At 40.8% G+C, this 17,951-nt stretch overlaps 1 protein-coding gene across 2 annotated transcripts in view; it reads left to right on the top strand.

The window, feature by feature from the left end:
• tll1 (tolloid-like 1) overlaps nt 1–17,951 on the top strand; it is a 49,177-nt gene that overhangs the window by 2,661 nt on the left and 28,565 nt on the right. For both annotated transcript variants that reach the window (XM_038713068.1, XM_038713067.1), the window contains 4 exons: nt 15,706–15,828; nt 16,031–16,111; nt 17,142–17,315; nt 17,416–17,533. In XM_038713068.1, coding sequence (XP_038568996.1) covers nt 15,706–15,828; nt 16,031–16,111; nt 17,142–17,315; nt 17,416–17,533 — 496 coding nt within the window. The remainder of the gene's footprint in view (nt 1–15,705; nt 15,829–16,030; nt 16,112–17,141; nt 17,316–17,415; nt 17,534–17,951) is intronic.

The raw sequence follows: 17,951 nt of genomic DNA, 5'->3' as shown, positions 1-17,951 counted from the left end.
ATTAACGAAGATGAGAAACAGCTGGACCTAACTGTACCAAAACATACCTTCTTTCAGACACACAGACACACTCCCATTAACTGGTTAACTCATCAACTTGTTATTTGTGGTCAAAGGGCCTATGAGGACGTCCAAGTATGGACAAGGTGAATGAATGGACAGCACATGTCCTCTTTAAGTTTTTGTCAGTGTGCGGCCATTTTCCTACATTATGGGACTTTTTGCTGAGCCTAGATGCACTTTGAATACTACCTCTTGAGAAGCCTAAATTCAAGACCACAAGCCTTTGCATATTACTTATTTTGCTCAGAAAGAAATAGTATCATTGATAAAAACTTAACCACTTCATCCCTAATTATATATTTCTAGATAAACAAGATTGTATCTGAGATTAATTGATATCATTCCTATATTACTGTACATAACCCCTCTTAAAAGTCATCAGTTACTGTTGTATTGTGAATCACAGAAACTCAGGATATGTCCTTATTAGTGTAATTCTGTTGTATTACAGACACACGTGGACTGTGTGACTGTGATTTTTGATATGACTTTAGCTGTGAATACAGGTGTAAAGGTAAAAGGTATGTACTGTCTCACTGTGTCCTTCTGCAGAATCTGTGTGTATATCTGTATCCTTCAGCCTAAAGCAGGAATGCATTGTTAAGTATTCACCTCCCGACACACACACACACACACGCACACACACACACACACACACACACACACACACACACACACAGTAATAAAATGTTGTTGGACATTTAATGAAAGGCTGGGAGCTGCTGTGGAACAACAGACTATGTTTGTCTCATAGGACAAACAGTGTGTGCCTTATAATGAAAGAAACAGCATCTGGGCCTATAAGTTGATCAAAAATGAATGAGTCGATTGTGTCAACAAATTGTTGTCACTGATTTAAAGTGGGATCTATACGTTAAAAATGTAAGTTTTTTCCCTCAGTTAATCATATGTCTTTTGTAGGTGTGTGTATGTGTGTTTGTACTCCACCCAAATGAACTCATGTTTTCAACACAAAGCCTGGAGATTCACTTAAGATTTTATGCAGTGAGCCCTTATATTAAACTTAGCTTGATGTTTTTCCTGTACATACAGTATTTATCCAGCTCATCTACTTATTGTAGTTTGCATAGGGCTGGGTATAATTTGAAAATGTTCGATCTGGTACCAATATAATACCTGAGTTTCAGTAATGATACCGGCACAAAACTTCTTCTTCCTCTGATATCTTACATCAGTACCTTAGTTTGAGGAATACAGACATCTAGTCATATAAATTTGCCTAAAAAGTTTTCAGTACTTAAGGCTGTGGACACAGTTTGGTTGGTTCAGTTTGCCAGCCTTAGGTCTGTCCTCATCTTGCACTGATGTTTTTGTGTGTTTACTTTTTCAGTCTTCTTTTAACATAAAGAACAACGTTTTTATGATCACCAATCTTTGTCCGGACCATGTAGCAAAGCTCAATGACCAGTGAGGATTAATGTTGCATGTTAATCCTCCTGCAGTAGCAGCATCATTCCTACAGAGCAGGTGGAGGAATCTGAACCTCTGTTTGTGCAAAGTTGCAGTGTTGTAAGACCAGTAAACATCGTTGTCTGGATTCTTGTTTTGGTTACACTCCTCTGATTTTGTGTGTATGAGCAGACGTGTTTTGTGCACACAGATGTTCATATGTGGTTTTTAATGCAGCCTTAATGTCTGTGATGACACGTTGGACTGATAAGAACTCCGCCCTGAACTCTGATCGTCCACACGCTGACCAACACACATTCCTCACATACCAAATACACAAACCTGACAACCCTAGACACTGGCCAGTATGTGTTTTTGTGTTTTTCATGTTACACTGATCTCTGTGTGGGTGATTTTATGTTGATACTGCAATCCCATGACTCTGTGGTTTTTAGCTATGCTACCTTGCTGTGTGTGCGTTTTTGGATGAAAGCCCGGCAGGTTACAGGGAGACAGTCAGTCTACATATGTTTGAGCAACTGAGCGACTCTTGTAGGTTAAAATAACTGGGTGGGAAAAACGCAAGGCAGTGTTTTTATTTGCTGGAAATATCAGCGAACATAAAGAATGTATTCATTCTGACATGCTTGGATTTGTCGCTGCAGTTGTATCCCATTTTTCAGAGCTCGCCGTAATTAATACCTCCTTCTCTTTCTTATTTAGTAAAATAATGTGTGCATGTTTTACAGAATCTTTTATGTATATATTTATTTTTAACACATTGTTTTTCCTTCAATAGATAGTTGATAGTGGAGAGCAACCAGTAATGCGGGGGAAGGGTGGCAACATGTGAACTCGGAACATGCACTTTGTTTTCAGGTTAAACGCATATCAAATGTCTTTATTCATGCCAATGTGGCTGGTGAAGGGAAGTCCTTGCATATACAGTGTGTGTGACAGCTTTCAAAACTTTTATTGTAACACTCTCCATTTTGCTGTATGTACATTATTGGAGTCATATGCTTCAGCATAGCCTAAAATATATTTGCTTAAGTTGAAACATTTTCAATTCAAGTGTATATGTCTTCATGGCAATTAACACCACCTAGGTCAAATCTACATCAGTTTGCATCTTTACTGTAACATTTTAGAAATTCTTGCCATCTCTTACCTAATATTCACTCACATCTTCCTCTTACATTCTCTGATATCATGGCAAGCTTCTGAATAGCCCAAGGACTGATTCAGGAATGGCTAGTAGATTGTTAGTGGTGATGGTGCATGGATAAGACGCCTGCCTTTGGTGTGAGACCCGGGTTCAGTCCCCCCACTGTGACACATCCACTATTGTGTCCCTGAGTAAGACACTTAACCCCTAGTTGCTCCAGAGGCGTGCGACCTCTGACATATATAGCAATTGTAAGTCGCTTTGGATAAAAGCGTCAGTTAAATGAATAAATGTTAATGTAATACTTGATTAGTTTACTTACAGAAAATTAGTCGGTTGACAAATAATCTCACCTCAAGGTCCTTTTAGTAGTTCTTGTGAAGCTTTTGGGCAAAGACATCCGCAGATGTCCAATGGTAGATGTTGTGACCCCACTCATTCATGTTAACTTAAAAGTTGAGGTTCAAAGTTAATGCCTGACCTTAAAACAGCAAATGAATTGATAGCTATGTTGATAAGCAGTTAATCTTTTTTCAAGCACAGTTGTATATTATGCAAAAACACCAAACATTCCCTGATTCTGGCTTCTCGCAGGTGATGATTGGCTAATTTCCCTGTTTTATATCATTATAAAATAAATATCTTCGGGTTTTATATTGTTTGTACAGCTTGTTATGGGTATGTTTTGGATTTTTGGAATTGCTGCATTAATACATTTTTCCATATACATATATTGAATAACTATAAACATGGTAGTGTAATGTAAATACAAATCAAATCATTATCTTTCATCATCTCACGCTCACCTTCCATTCACACAACCACATCTACAGTCCCATGGTCAGTCATCAGTGTGCATCTTCCCAACATATACATACTCGCACATAAACCTCTAACACCTAAATGTGCCAGTGGGAGTCTACACTTGTATACATACATTAATAATGATGTAATAATGTTTCTCTTTTTGCAGATTCACATCCATCCATAAATTGAAAAAAAGAATCAACAGATAAATCTGTCATGAACAGAATTGTTGGTTGCACCCACTAGTGTGGACACATTTTGCTGTCAGTGTGTAAAGAGCTGGCGGCTGTGTCCTTTCTGTGTGTGCATTTGTGTGTGTGTGTGCGGCTTGTAAGAAGTGGAAGCGCGGCTCATTCCAGGCCTGACCCTGTGCCATCGGTCTGAGTGGTTGGTATTCCGCCTCCTGTTTTTGCTGGGAAAACACAAGGGGAATATTTGGCTGTCTGCTTATCTCCTCTGGGTCCCGCGCTGGTAGACAGGAGAACACACACTTCCAGGCCTTTGTGAAGTGATTTCCCAACGCGAACGCACACATGCACACAGACGCACACACTCGATACACACACACACACAGGGCTCCCTCCATTCACCCGCGCTTATCTCTTCCTGGTTGTCTGCATCCTGCTACTCAGCTGGAGATGACACACACACGCGCACGCACACACACACACTAATAGGGACGTGCACAAGCTCTTACGCTCACTCAAGAGTCATTCATGTTTCCTTCCAAATCACTGTTCTCATAAAATGTTCACACAAACGGAGTGAAAGCAAAACAAACCTCGATGTCCGAATGAAGCTGTGGGTCATTTCTTCAGGAGTGACCCAAGAGACAAACCGCCTGTTCTCTTCTTCAAATACAATAGTGGCGGATCACCGGAGTGCGCAACATTATAGGACAATGCATAATGTACATTTTCTCATGGGCGTACATTGCTGAACTCCGATGCTACAGTGCAGGATTTACAATAAGAGTTCACGCTGCAAAAAGACAATTAGATAAAACATTTGCATTATGATTTCGCAGAAAATGAGAAAATGCAGGAAAGTGGTGTAGTTTTCTTCATCGTGCACAATCTGAGCCAATCTGCTTAGAGGCAACAGCAATGATGCAGCTTGACTGCAGTACATTTCCCTCCAAATCCTGAAGGGAGGAATTATTCTTTTCTGTCTCCACACAGAGTCAGAGTTGATAGTGATTTAGTGTCGAGTTCATGAGCACTTAAGTAACATGAATGTTTACGCCAGTTTCCATGTGAAGCATGAACCACGACCTTCCACTTGAGGGACGATCTCCACCCTGCTGTGTACATGAAGTGGTTCATGTTGGCTGAAGCTCATTCATTTTGTTGTTTCCAGTAACTCGCAGAGTTTGACATTATTTGTATCCAAACATTTCCAGCCTAGTCCCTGTGCTTCCACTGGAGTTGCTCCGACCTTTTGTAGGGTCTGGTATAGAGTTAATAAATGTGCACAGAAGGATTTGTAGAAACAACACATAACCAGTATTTCTAGATTAAGGTGGCATATAAGTGACTGCAGGTGTTCATACAGCTGTTTTCATGGAAGTTTAACACTTCAGTGCACCAGGTGTAACTTAAACAATATCAAAAAAGCCGAATTCGTGTTTGCCCATGTATACTGTATATGTGCTTCTGAGTTTTCTAGTCAGAGAGTGAAGCCCACCATGTCGTGACGGTGAGCTGCAGCTACTGTTCACCCCTTCCCCCATTCCTCAGTAAAAGGGAAACCAGAGCCGTGTGTGTGTGTGTGTTTGACGCTGTGGCTGCATTGTGTGAGCGAGAGGGCGAGCAGTCTCACTCATATTATATTAAACAGGATTTTCCCGAGCAGAGTGCTCCTGCCACTGAGCTTCCGAAGTCTTCCTTAGGATTCCCGCCTCAGCACAAACTCTGCGGCCGTGCTGAGAGTCGACTGTTTGTTTTGGAGCGTCATTGTTCCGGAGCTGAAGAAGCCATGAGTCAGCATCGCCGTCACTCCGCCCACCTGCCACACATTGCTCAATTATTAAATGTCTGCCTGCTTTTATGTCACCTAGCTTTTCCTGATGGTATTTATAGCAGCAAAAATCATTCTCATATACCCATTATTGGCTGAGGAAAAGCCACCGTCTCCTTACAGTCAAACTCCTATTTTTTTCAGCTGTCCTTAGTATTATAAGAACCCAGCTGTGGTCACAGATGCAGCCTCCACGCATCGTATGTCACAAAGCACTCTTAACTTGGTCTGCTATGATATTTTGATATTTTAACTAGAAACGAGCCTTACCTTCTGGCGTACTGTGCAAAGACAGTAGTGGATGTACAGATATCTAGAAGTGCAAAGTCAAGATCAACTGGACTTGCTTTAGGCTCTTAAAGACGTTTTGCCTTTGGTTTGGACTGATTGGTGGGGAGTCCAAAGCATTAAACCTCTGTAGCAATGTTTACACTTTTCAGGTCACTAGGACTCATGAGTCAAGGCAAAACATCTTCCAGAACCTAAAGCAAGACCATTTGCCCTTAACTTAGCACTTCTAGATATACCATGACCTGGAAGACTGAGAATCTCACAGATGTCAGCAACGTAAGCCACATTATTTTACACTACTGGCCAATATATTGCAAAAAAAGATAAACGAAATCAATGTTTCATCAAACCTCAAATAGAAAAGATTCCTCTAACCAGAGACGACATAAATAACACACAAAAAATAACTTTGTTCCCTGTCATATATCTTTCAGTTGATCTTTCTTTATTCATGTAAGAGCCCCTGCTAGGCCTCTGTGTGCATACCCATACACCCTGATGGTTAAATCAAGCCATGATTGTGTCCCGTCACAATGTCTGGCCAAACCCATGACCTGCTGGAGAGGAATCTCAGTGTCACAGTAATGTGATTAAGAGGTTACACCAGTTCTGTGTGTGTGTGTGTGTGTCATATGATATTCTGTTATTTTTGTCTCACGCTGAACATTTCTTTGTCTGTTTATGTGGTGCGGTACTCTTTAAATGCGTGCTCTTTTGAAGTCGCAGATGTTCCTTTTACTTTGCCTTGAATATTATAATTATCCACATTTTAAATTCAGTTACAATGTAACACACACAGGGATTGTTTTTGCAAAGTAACTCAGTAACCTTTTTATTCTAAATAATCTTTTTACCTTTACTTTTTAATTTTACTGTGGCTTCAAAGGGATATTTTGGCGCGCTCTCCACTGCTGGCACTTGGTCTGATGTGCTCTCATCAGGTAATAGAGCTTGTACAACAGCACACACAGTTGGATTTGTGGTTTTTATGTTTCAAAAATAATATGGCAAATCGTTCTCCTTGGGAACTGATGGCTGCCTGACAATATTTCCCCGTTAATTGGATTTGGTTATGATCAGTCTAGGTTTTATTTCCAGGTCATTTCAGATGTCCAGTTGTTCGCCTCACTGCTCTGCCATCTGTTTTTTAGCTGTATTCATGCATGAAAAAACTTTGCTTATCCTTATCTGTAGACAAACACACACACACACATGCACTGCGCTGTAGGTAATTACAGCGATGTGTCAGTGGAGAGGTGTGTAATTGGGTCTTTGTCAGTGTCTGGGACCGTGTTTAAGCCAGCAAAAACTTATGATTAGTGTGTGTGTGTGCGTGTGCGTGTGTGTGTTTTTAAACTATGACATCACAATACATTATCCTTAACTCTGCAGATGCACATTAAACATCTGTTAAAGAAAGAAGTGAAAACAGTTGTAAGAGTTACAGTTTAGCTTGTCTGTGTTACTGACAAATTGAAAAGTTTATAATTATCATGGTTTCAATAAATTTTCTTATTTATTTCTACATGATCACACACACACACACACACACACACACACACACACTCAAACAATGCTCTTTAGTTCATAATTATTTCATCTTATGCCACAGAAGTTGAGATTATCCCGCCCGTCCTCTCTCTCTTTCTGTCTTTCTCTGTCTTACACACATACTTGCAGGAGGGTAGGGGTGTGAACTTTTTGAACTTGGCGAAACTTCTGCATTTATAATTTTTTTTCTTTAAAAGCACATTTCTCAGCAATGACATTACCGACTCCAGCATCTCTACACATTGAAACAACTTACATACCCAAGTGGCACATTGTCATTCCATCTTAAATATACAAAGAAGAAAATTGCAAGCAACAATCTCAGTCTGAGGTGCTATTTAAAGTTAGTTTAGTTTGCTCCACAACGGACAATGGTATCAAAGCGTCCATATAAACTTCTCATCCCCATCCTAGCCCTGTATGCCTTGGAATAAGTCCACATTGGATGATTCCACACCTGACAATTTACATTCAATTCAAATTAATTCACTTTATTTATACCTAAAGGATTATTAGGAACCATACTAATACTGTGTTTGACCCCCTTTCGCCTTCAGAACTGCCTTAATTCCACGTGGCATTGATTCAACAGGGTGCTGAAAGCATTCTTTAGAAATGTTGGCCCATATTGATAGGATAGCATCTTGCAGTTGATGGAGATTTGTGGGATGCACATCCAGGGCACGAAGCTCCCGTTCCACCACATCCCAAAGATGCTCTATTGGGTTGAGATCTGGTGACTGTGGGGGCCATTTTAGTACAGTGAACTCATTGTCATGTTCAAGAAACCAATTTGAAATGATTCGAGCTTTGTGACATGGTGCATTATCCTGCTGGAAGTAGCCATCAGAGGATGGACATGGTCAGAAACAATGGTCAGGTAGGCCGTGGCATTTAAACGATGCCCAATTGGCACTAAGGGACCTAAAGTGTGCCAAGAAAACATCTCCCACACCATTACACCACCACCACCAGCCTGCACAGTGGTAACAAGGCATGATGGATCCATGTTCTCATTCTGTTTACGCCAAATTGTGACTCTACCATCTGAATGTCTGAACAGAAATCGAGACTCATCAGACCAGGCAACATTTTTCCAGTCTTCAACTGTCCAATTTTGGTGAGCTCTTGCAAATTGTAGCCTCTTTTTCCTATTTGTAGTGGAGATGAGTGGTACCCGGTGGGGTCTTCTGCCGTTGTAGCCCATCCGCCTCAAGGTTGTGCGTGTTGTGGCTTCACAAATGCTTTGCTGCATACCTCGGTTGTAACGAGAACCTAAAGCAAGACCATTTGCCCTTAATTTAGCACTTCTAGATATACCATGACCTGGAAGACTGAGAATCTCACAGATGTCAGCAACGTAAGCCACATTATTTGCGTTATTTCAGTCAAAGTTGCTCTTCTATCAGCTTGAATCAATCGGCCCATTCTCCTCTGACCTCTAGCATCAACAAGGCATTTTCGCCCACAGGACTGCCGCATACTGGATGTTTTTCCCTTTTCACACCATTCTTTGTAAACCCTAGAAATGGTTGTGCATGAAAATCCCAGTAACTGAGCAGATTGTGAAATACTCAGACCGGCCCGTCTGGCACCAACAACCATGCCACGCTCAAAATTGCTTAAATCACCTTTCTTTCCCATTCTGACATTCAGTTTGGAGTTCAGGAGATTGTCTTGACCAGGACCACACCCCTAAATGCATTGAAGCAACTGCCATGTGATTGGTTGATTAGATAATTGCATTAATGAGAAATTGAACAGGTGTTCCTAATAATCCTTTAGGTGAGTGTAGATCCTGCATGCATTGATTTGTGTGTGATATTGCATCTGTCTCCTTCAGTAGTGCTCACTCATTGGCTCTATAGCCGGATGTTGCACTTTTAATAATTAAAACAAAGCATAGGTAAAGGTTTTATGCAAGTTTACTATCATACTCATAGTGAAGGTGAGCAAAAATGAATATACGTAGAGAGGAAGTGATTGTTTAAGTGACGTGCCCAGTAGTCTGTCAGACCAATGACTGAGTTGAAGGCAGGTTTGTCAGGTTAGCCAATGAGTGAGCTTGGACAGGCAGTTCTGACCAATGGAAGAGCAGGATGTAAGCACTCAAACATGCACACATCAACGGATGAGACTACTCATTAGCGACTAGCTATTGTTTTGATTATAATTAATCTGTTTAATACTTTTTTCGATTAATTAATTAGTCATTTTGAAATGTCTGTGACTACTGGAAAATGTCCATCACAATTACTCAGAGTATGAGGTGAAGTTTTTAAATTTCTTGTTTTGTCCAACCCTAAGAACCCTAAAGACATTCAGTTTAATATATTAGAGGTCTAAGAAATCAGAGAATATTCACAATTTAGAAGCTGGAACCTGTGACTTTTTGGCACTTTTGCTTTAACAATGAATCTATTTAAATTTTATGTCTGTCAATGAATCAATAAATCCACTAATCGTTTCAGCTCTACTCCACATAGTTTGTGTAGCACATTAATAGCCCACTCAGCCAGATAGTATGGTGGATTTATTGTTGTGCTGAACAGTCTTTGGGCCAGCGTTTTTGTAGCCGCATCATGATTGCTTATGATGTATTCAACACGGTTGTGCTCAAACTGAAGTACCTGTTGTTGCTCACCAAGGGTTAATATGGATCAAGCAGCTTGCACAATGATTACTTTTGGAGAAAACCCTCAAACAGGGACGAGATAATCTCTTTTTAAAATTAGAGTACAGGTCACAGTCACAGGTATATACAGTACAATAATATCACACAAGTGGAAGGGTCTGTGATGGACTGGCAACCTGTCCAGGGTTTCGCCCGATGTAAGCTGGGATTGGCTCCAGCCCCCCGTGACCCTGTACGCAGGATAAGCGTTTGACGATGGATGGATGAAGTGGAAGGGTTCATACACACACACACACACACAAACACACACACACACACATCTTTGCCCACCTACAGTGTGACCTTATATTTACTTAATGAGGAGCTTAGTGAGATGTGAGATGTGTGTGTGTGTGTGTGTGTGTGTGTGTGTGTGTGTATTTGTGTTAGATACACCCCAGTGAGTACAGCATGAGTGCATAACTCAGCAGTGCATAATTCTCTACTTTATTATACTGTAGTGTCTGTAAAATGTCAGAACAGACAGTACAGTTTATACCGTAAAACCTCAATTAATAGCCGAGTCCCAAATAGCCGCCTACCTCCTTTACAGGCCTGGTGTGGGAACACATTTTGACAAATAAACGCCTGCCTTAATTAAACGCCTGGTCTGGTTTTTATAGAAGTTCTTTGGATGTATAAAACCTCTTAAACCCCGCAGGGTCGCCCGCTTTAGCTGCTTCTAAGCTGCTTAGATTGTTAATACAAATATTAATGTTTAAACGTATCAATGTGTCAGTATGGACATGCTGAACATCCTTAGATCAGTTAGATTCTCCACTGTTAAGGTCATTTAACGGAAACAACAAGACCCAAAGTCTAATTCTTCTAGATTTACTGGTGTAACCTGCATGGCTCCAAGAGAAGAAAAGTTGAATAAAGTGCTGAGTCACATTAACTTTGAAGCGCTCGTTAAGTCCGTTCTTTAAGTCTGAATGTGTTCATTCCTTGATTATTTATATTCCTTTAGTCTGTAAAGGTCCAACGATCAAAAGAATCAAAACAGCTTTTCAGAAAAATTAATCCAAGTTGTGAATCCTGTCATGTGAAGTCCTTTGCTCTCTGTCTGCTAACATCTCATCCTGCATCGTGTTTTTTCCGTGAGGTTGCTGCCTTCAAAATAAAAGCGCATTAGCCGTCTGAATGACGTGTATTTGATATTATTTAATAATTTTTACATAAGTATTATTCTGTTTGAAATAAATAAACTGTTTCATAGTAGTTTCAGTTTTGTGCAAAAAGAATTTAAGGCCTGTCCCATATGGACGCCTGTCCCAAATAAAAGCAGGGTCAATTCAGTGATTTTAGCAAATAAAACCCCGGGCTACATATGAAAGTAAAAGAAAAACTGAAAAAGTTTATGTACTTCATAGGCCCCAACAAGTAACAGCTAAGTATATACCTGTGCTGTATTGTTAAGGTTAAAATTATGTTTCAGTGAACATTGTTGCACGACGATGACTGAAAATGTTCACATTTCAGCTCTTATAAAGACACATACACTCACAAACAGTCAGAACCACTGTTGGTCAAATGACTGTTTGACATTTGTTACCGGGCTGCAGAGTAAACTTGCAGCAAAGCTGACATTAGTCCTGTCTGCCTGAGAAGTTCATCACTCTCCAAACAGCCAACATGGTGCTGGTGGATGCATGTGAGGGAAGTCTGCCTCTCAGTTTGTGTTTGGTGCATTATCCCTGTTGTGTGTGTGTGTGCCCCTGTGTGTGTGTTTGCTGCAGTGCCCCTGCTGAAGGGCGAACAGTAAGGCCCTGGTCAGCATGATGTAGGTCTCCTGGGACGTCCTGGGTTTTCTGGATCAATACTTCTCCTCCTGCATCTCCCTGCCTCACTGTCCTCACCCCTCCTCACCCAGTGGCTTGACTTTGGGCTATTTATGGTATCTCCATGGATTAACAAGACCCCGACAATCAATGGGCCAAACTTACTATCACTGTACTCTCCCTCCTCTTCTCGCTTTGTATCTCTGCTTGTGTCAGCTCCTTTTCTCTGGAAAACTTTTAGTCCTTGTAGTTTCTCTTGTTGTCCTGAAATACCCAAAACTACTAGGTGTGTAATGTCACAAACACACTGTCCCACAAATAGAAACAAAAGCCAGGGGAATGTCATTTCTACTTTGCAGGTGCAATGTGATATGGTCTATGTTTATATGAGAATTGACACAGATAATGACCTTTCGCTGGTGAGTTTCTTTTAGTTGTAAGTGGATTTTTTGCACCCATTTGGCAGTTTTTGTGGCTCACTATGACACCACTTTGGCAGAGTTTGTAGTAGAGGGGAGTGTCAGTAGAAATTGTGTCGCCCACAGTGCAATTTGGTGGCAAAAAAACATTTGTACCAGCGCCTGTTCAGACCACATCATAGTACAACTGCTGGTGTAATAGTGTTATTTTTGTAGCTTTATATGGAAAAACCACTCCAACATCAACCTCCTCCCAATAAAATAAACCCCTTTTTATATTTGGCAAGTGTGACTACTGCATTTTTCGACCAAAGACTCATTGAATTAAGCCATTTTTAAAGCCCACAATGGAAACAGGTTTTATTGTCAGACAAACAGGTCACTGACGTAACAGTATAATTAACTAAAAGTGACAAAATGCTGCATTACAGAACAACTGAAAAGAAAATCAGCAACTATTGTCACAGTTGATTAATTATTTAGAATTCAATGCTTTTGCTTGGATTAAATTATTGTAAAGTGAATATTTTGGGGGATAGGTTGAACAAAAGAAGTTGTTTGAAGATGTTACTTCTGTCTCTTGGTGAAATTTTACAGACCAGCAAATTAATGATGAAAATAACAATTACTTTCAGCCTGCATAGTAGGTTAATATGAACATTCTTATATCATGATTTGTAAACCATCTGTGGTCTTTGTGGTTTGCTCCTCACTGCAACAATAGCTCAGAGTCGAGCACAATGGCACCCTGACCCCCATTTCCTTTAGTGGCAATCCTGATTAGCTAAGTGACAATCTTCTCCTATGCCATTGTTAATGTATTAGTGTCTTGAATCCCTGTGGAGGGCAGTAACTCAGCTCAGCTAATCATTTAGTGATGGTTATCATTCAGCTGTTCATTGTTAGAGGCTGGGAGAGATACTGTAGATATGGAAGGAGCGGGGGAGAAAAATGAGAAAGAAACTGGGTGAACAAGCGATCCAAGATGTGCTTTGTCTGGTGCTGAGGGGTGTGTGATGGAAACACAACCACATACGTATCACTGGTTGAAGGGAAGGGACATTTTTGAGTAAGATGATGAAGAGAGAAAGAAAGATGAGTAATGCTGTGGGACTGTGGGAACAGAAGTGATTTTAAGATTGAGAAAAAGTGTTTGTAATGGCTGACATATGCACTCTTAAACACACCACCACAAATCAACGGAATATTGTCATTTAGCACTTGGAATTTCAAACATTACGTTCCACACACATTTTTTTTTAGAACTTCAAAGGAACTATGAAACCAGAAGAGCTTAACTCAAGAACTGAACAAGGAACGACAAATCCATTTTGTGCATTCTAGTTCCTGTGCATATGAAGACCCGTGGAGATTAGGCAAATGAAACCGATGATGGATTGAAAAATTATGGCGCTGTTTGAAATTCAGCTTTCACACACACAAAGAAATAACAACACACAGTCACAGAGTCATCCTGTTCAAGGTATTAAGGGATGCTCTGTGGACCCACAGTGGTAATCAGCTGGTGGTCACAGAGAACTTTTCATTTGTCCAGCTTGCATGGGAAGAGAGGTCATGACATGGCTTTATCAGCATCTTAATGGGTGAGAAGCTCCAGCTGTCTGAGATAGTCAAATCAAGTGGGTATCTTGCAAAGTTATAAATGTTTTTAGTTGCTGAGAACAGCGGAGGGATTCTAGCTGAAAGTACCCTCTTGATTTGACTATCTGAGGCTGCTGGTGCCCCTTTGGCTGAACAGGGTGAGGACTGTGGATTTTTGGAATCACGTTAAGAGTGGATCTCTTCACGGCCAGTAAAGAGGAGGAATGATCACAACAACCATCTGTTTCAATGTACATACGTGTGAGTATTGTTTTAAGACAGACTTGATGAAATGTGAACTTTTCCTTTAATGGTTGTGGACAGTGTTCACGGGTAGTGCTGGAACTTTTGACCAGATTGTGTGGAAAGACGCAGGAGGATGAGTGGGGAGATGCTGCAGTGGTTGGAGTTGGGAGGGAGGAAGGGGTGAGCAAGGAGTGGAGGGGACAGTGGTGGGAGTGTCACTTGGTCTGATATCAGACCAATGTAAGACCACCAGGGGCAGGTGTGTATGTGTGTGTGTCAGGGAAAGACAGAGAGTAGGGTAGGGAGGCTGATATCAAACACAAGTTGCCGGGTATTTGACTGTAGTGTTGGCTGTGTAATTGGAGTGAGTGAAACCACTATGACTCTGTACTATGGTATGACAGTGTTGCTATAACCCTGAAAATCAATAACCAGAGGATTCAATTCATGTCATGGCTTAACCTCTACAGATAAAGAAAACACCTGAGCTACTTCTTGATACGTGACTTGTACCAGGATTGCTTCAGCTACTGCAGCCTGCTGCCTGGTGTTTTTACCTGCACTGTCTTAGCAGGTCAAGAAATTTGTACTTGAACTGAAATTAATCCAAGCCTGAACAGCCTTGACACAGGACATCATTCTGGAAAAAGACCCTAGTTAACTGGATCCGCTGGATGTTGATTTTGTTTGGGTCTTGTTGTTTCAGTAACCACATGTTGAAGAAAAGTGGTAAATTTCTTGTTTTCAAATCCACAGTCTACAAATTCTTTTTAAGCCTTTGTAGAGTTTTTTGTTATTATCTCTATTTCTGACTGAAACCATGGGTATGATCACCTCTGGTTAATGATATCAGTTTTTTTTAAACTTATTTTTAATCATGGAAGTTTCACTGAGAGCTACAGTATACGCTGTTCTTCAAGAGCACCCTATCCACACTTGCACAGTTACAATTAGCCGCTTTCACACAGAGATATCTCACTAAACACGGAAAGAATATCCGCCAATATGCCGCATTTGCTCATTCATACTAAACAAAAGTTTGTGGCATAATCCCGCAACCATGTGTGCTTTCACATAGGGCTTTGCGTAACCAGCGGCATGATAGAAAAAGATGGTTATATGTAACACAACACTGGCATACCGGTTGTGGCTTTTCACACAGACCGTTCCATCTCAGCGTTCTCCCGGCTCAGAGGCAGATCAACTCTGACCCCCCTTTCCGGCTCCGTACTTTTCACCTCAGCCATGGTAATTTTATGACTGACAAACCACACACAAAGAACAAAACAGCCATTTTATGCATTAAAGAAAATTTAAGTTGTTAACTTTACTGGGGATGGCTCACTCTGGAAGAAATACCACATACCTACATGGCCATCTAACTCGCTGACCAAAAGGCATGGCTGCCTTACACCCAGAGGGCAGCACTCTTGAATAAACAGGCACAATCTCGGAGATGACTCTGACCTGAAATATGGAAAACGGTTGAGAAGCAAGTCCTAAAATCTGATACAAGTTGTGAAAACACTTGAGACATAGTCACTTGAATCATAAAGAGCGCACAAACACACACACTAACCTCTTTCCCTTGACAAACTTGTGATTTCCAGGGATAATGGTGTTAGTGATTCAGCTGTTTGTGGTTATAATAGATGTTTTTCTCTTAACTTCCAGCTGCATTCTGGGGCGACATCGCTTTGGACGAGGAGGACCTGCGCATGTTCCAGATTGACAGGACGATAGACCTCACACAGCACACACACATGCACACGCACTCCCGGCAGGGGCACACATCTGGTAAGTGGACTCAACATCTCACTCTCACTCAGTAATCATCATGTAATGCTCGCTCTCATGTTTCCTCTGAAACTCTCTCATTACCCATCGGCTGCAGAGTAAAGCAGCTTGAATAGGAAGGAAGAAGACAGGGGCCTCCTGAGGATATCAGCATTTATTGTGCATTGTTCATGTTTTGATTTTTGGCTCTTGTGTGTGTCAGGTGGCCTGGAGGAACATGAAAGTGCTAAGAAGAGAGGATCTTTATATCTACTGCTGGAGAGAATACGTAGGTTTGGCTTAGGTAAGGAGCCTAAACTTTACTACACACTCTTAATTTCTGTTACCAGAGACCATGATGGCATCCTAGATCTCCCAGGTTTCCTATTATTTTAATACAGTATGAATACCAACGTCTCTGCACTTCACTGCTTGCCACTGTAACCATTCAAACTCTGATGGAAATGGTGATGAAATGTTCACTGTGATTGATGACAATGTCAAGCAACTTTAAAGAGTCTGCAAGTTGATTTTATAATGTTATATTGGAATGAATGGTGATGTATGAAGTGCCCTGCTTGGAGCAGTGCTGCACAGAAAGTTGTTTCTTTTTCTGCTTTTAAGCTGCAGTTAAAGGTATATATTTTTTTGAATATCACTTGCAATAAAAACAATAATTGGAGACCAAACTGAATAAACATTTGCTGGACAAAATAATGACCCTTTAAATTTAGCTACCAACTTTGTTACAAAGGCTGTTTGAGTCTCTTTAGTAATCTAAATACAGTTATAGTCTTTGGAATTCCTGCAAATGGCTGGAAACACATGTTAAGTATTTGTAAATATTTGCAAACCTCTGAAACACATTCAGACCCAGACGAACACTACAGGCTGAAATGCATTATTTGTTTTCAATACTCAATAAGTGTTGCGAGACCTTTGACAGTTCCAGCATGTTTTCCTTCTCTATGCTCTTTGCAAGTGACTCTACTGAAGCACAGTCAGATCCACAACTACACAATGTTTGAGTTACCCATTTTTAGCACAACTCAATTCATTCAGTATACATTATAAAGGTCTTTAAATTAAGTGTTTAATAAAACAGTATATTGCACTGCCACAGCTATCTCTGAGTTTTAATATTCTCTAATCTGAGAACAAACTCTGAAAGGTCACGTATAATAAGAAATAGTGTGATCCAATAATCTCAGAGGATATTAATGAACTGTTATTCATATTAATAGACCTGTAATTTATTGAACATACATAACATGAACAAGAACTTTGCGGTAAAGGTAGATTTGACGGTTGTTTCTCTCTCTTCACTCTGTTAGACTATCTCCCCAAGAACTCCAGCAAGGGAGCTGCCAGTCCCAAGAGCCAAACTGGGAAAGGTGTGAACACTGGGAAAGTGGCAAAGAGCCGTATTCCTCGAGCGGCCACTTCCCGAGCTGAGAGGATATGGCCTGGGGGAGTCATTCCCTACGTCATAGGAGGAAACTTCACTGGTAAGCAACTATACTGGACTGCTGCCCGTACTGCTTAACAGTAACGTCCATGCCAACGTCTGATTGTGTGAAAGTAGGATGTAAAATGTGTGTGTTTCAGGTAGTCAAAGGGCTATGTTTAAGCAGGCCATGCGTCACTGGGAGAAACAGACGTGCGTAACTTTCATTGAGAAGACAGATGAGGAAAGCTACATAGTGTTCACCTACAGACCCTGTGGGTGAGTTCGGTGAATCTCTTTGTGTGTGTGATTGTGTGTGTGTGTGTATACCTAGAGTTCAGCAGTGACCTTGTCACAGTGAGAGACGATACGGTCACTCAACAATGGCTCCACTTCCCTTCCTGTCCTGCTCCTGTTTCCCCATCCCACCAATCACGCTACTCAGTCTAAGTTTTTGTATGTTCGTGCAGTTTTTTTGTTCATACTCTGCAGAAGTGCATTGTTCTGTCAAGTGGCAGCATGGTGGGGTCATAGTGTGTTTGTACAGTAGTGGCACTTCACTGACTGGTTGTAAGTTGTTTGGTTCGAGGGTGGCTCAAATCAGGGCGTTTGGGTTTCTCTCTCCAGGCTGTTTAAAGAGTAGGATATGTAAAATATCTGAGAAAGTGCAATTATTTAATAATCAAAAAATGAATGA

This window comes from Micropterus salmoides, unplaced genomic scaffold (genome assembly GCF_014851395.1).
Source record: "Micropterus salmoides isolate LMB-PRFRI ecotype aquatic unplaced genomic scaffold, ASM1485139v1 Ms_hic_scaffold_12, whole genome shotgun sequence".
In the NCBI taxonomy this organism is placed as follows: Eukaryota; Metazoa; Chordata; class Actinopteri; order Centrarchiformes; family Centrarchidae; genus Micropterus; species Micropterus salmoides.
Note: the sequence above shows the minus strand (reverse complement) of the source record. Positions and strands in the feature narration are given on the sequence as shown.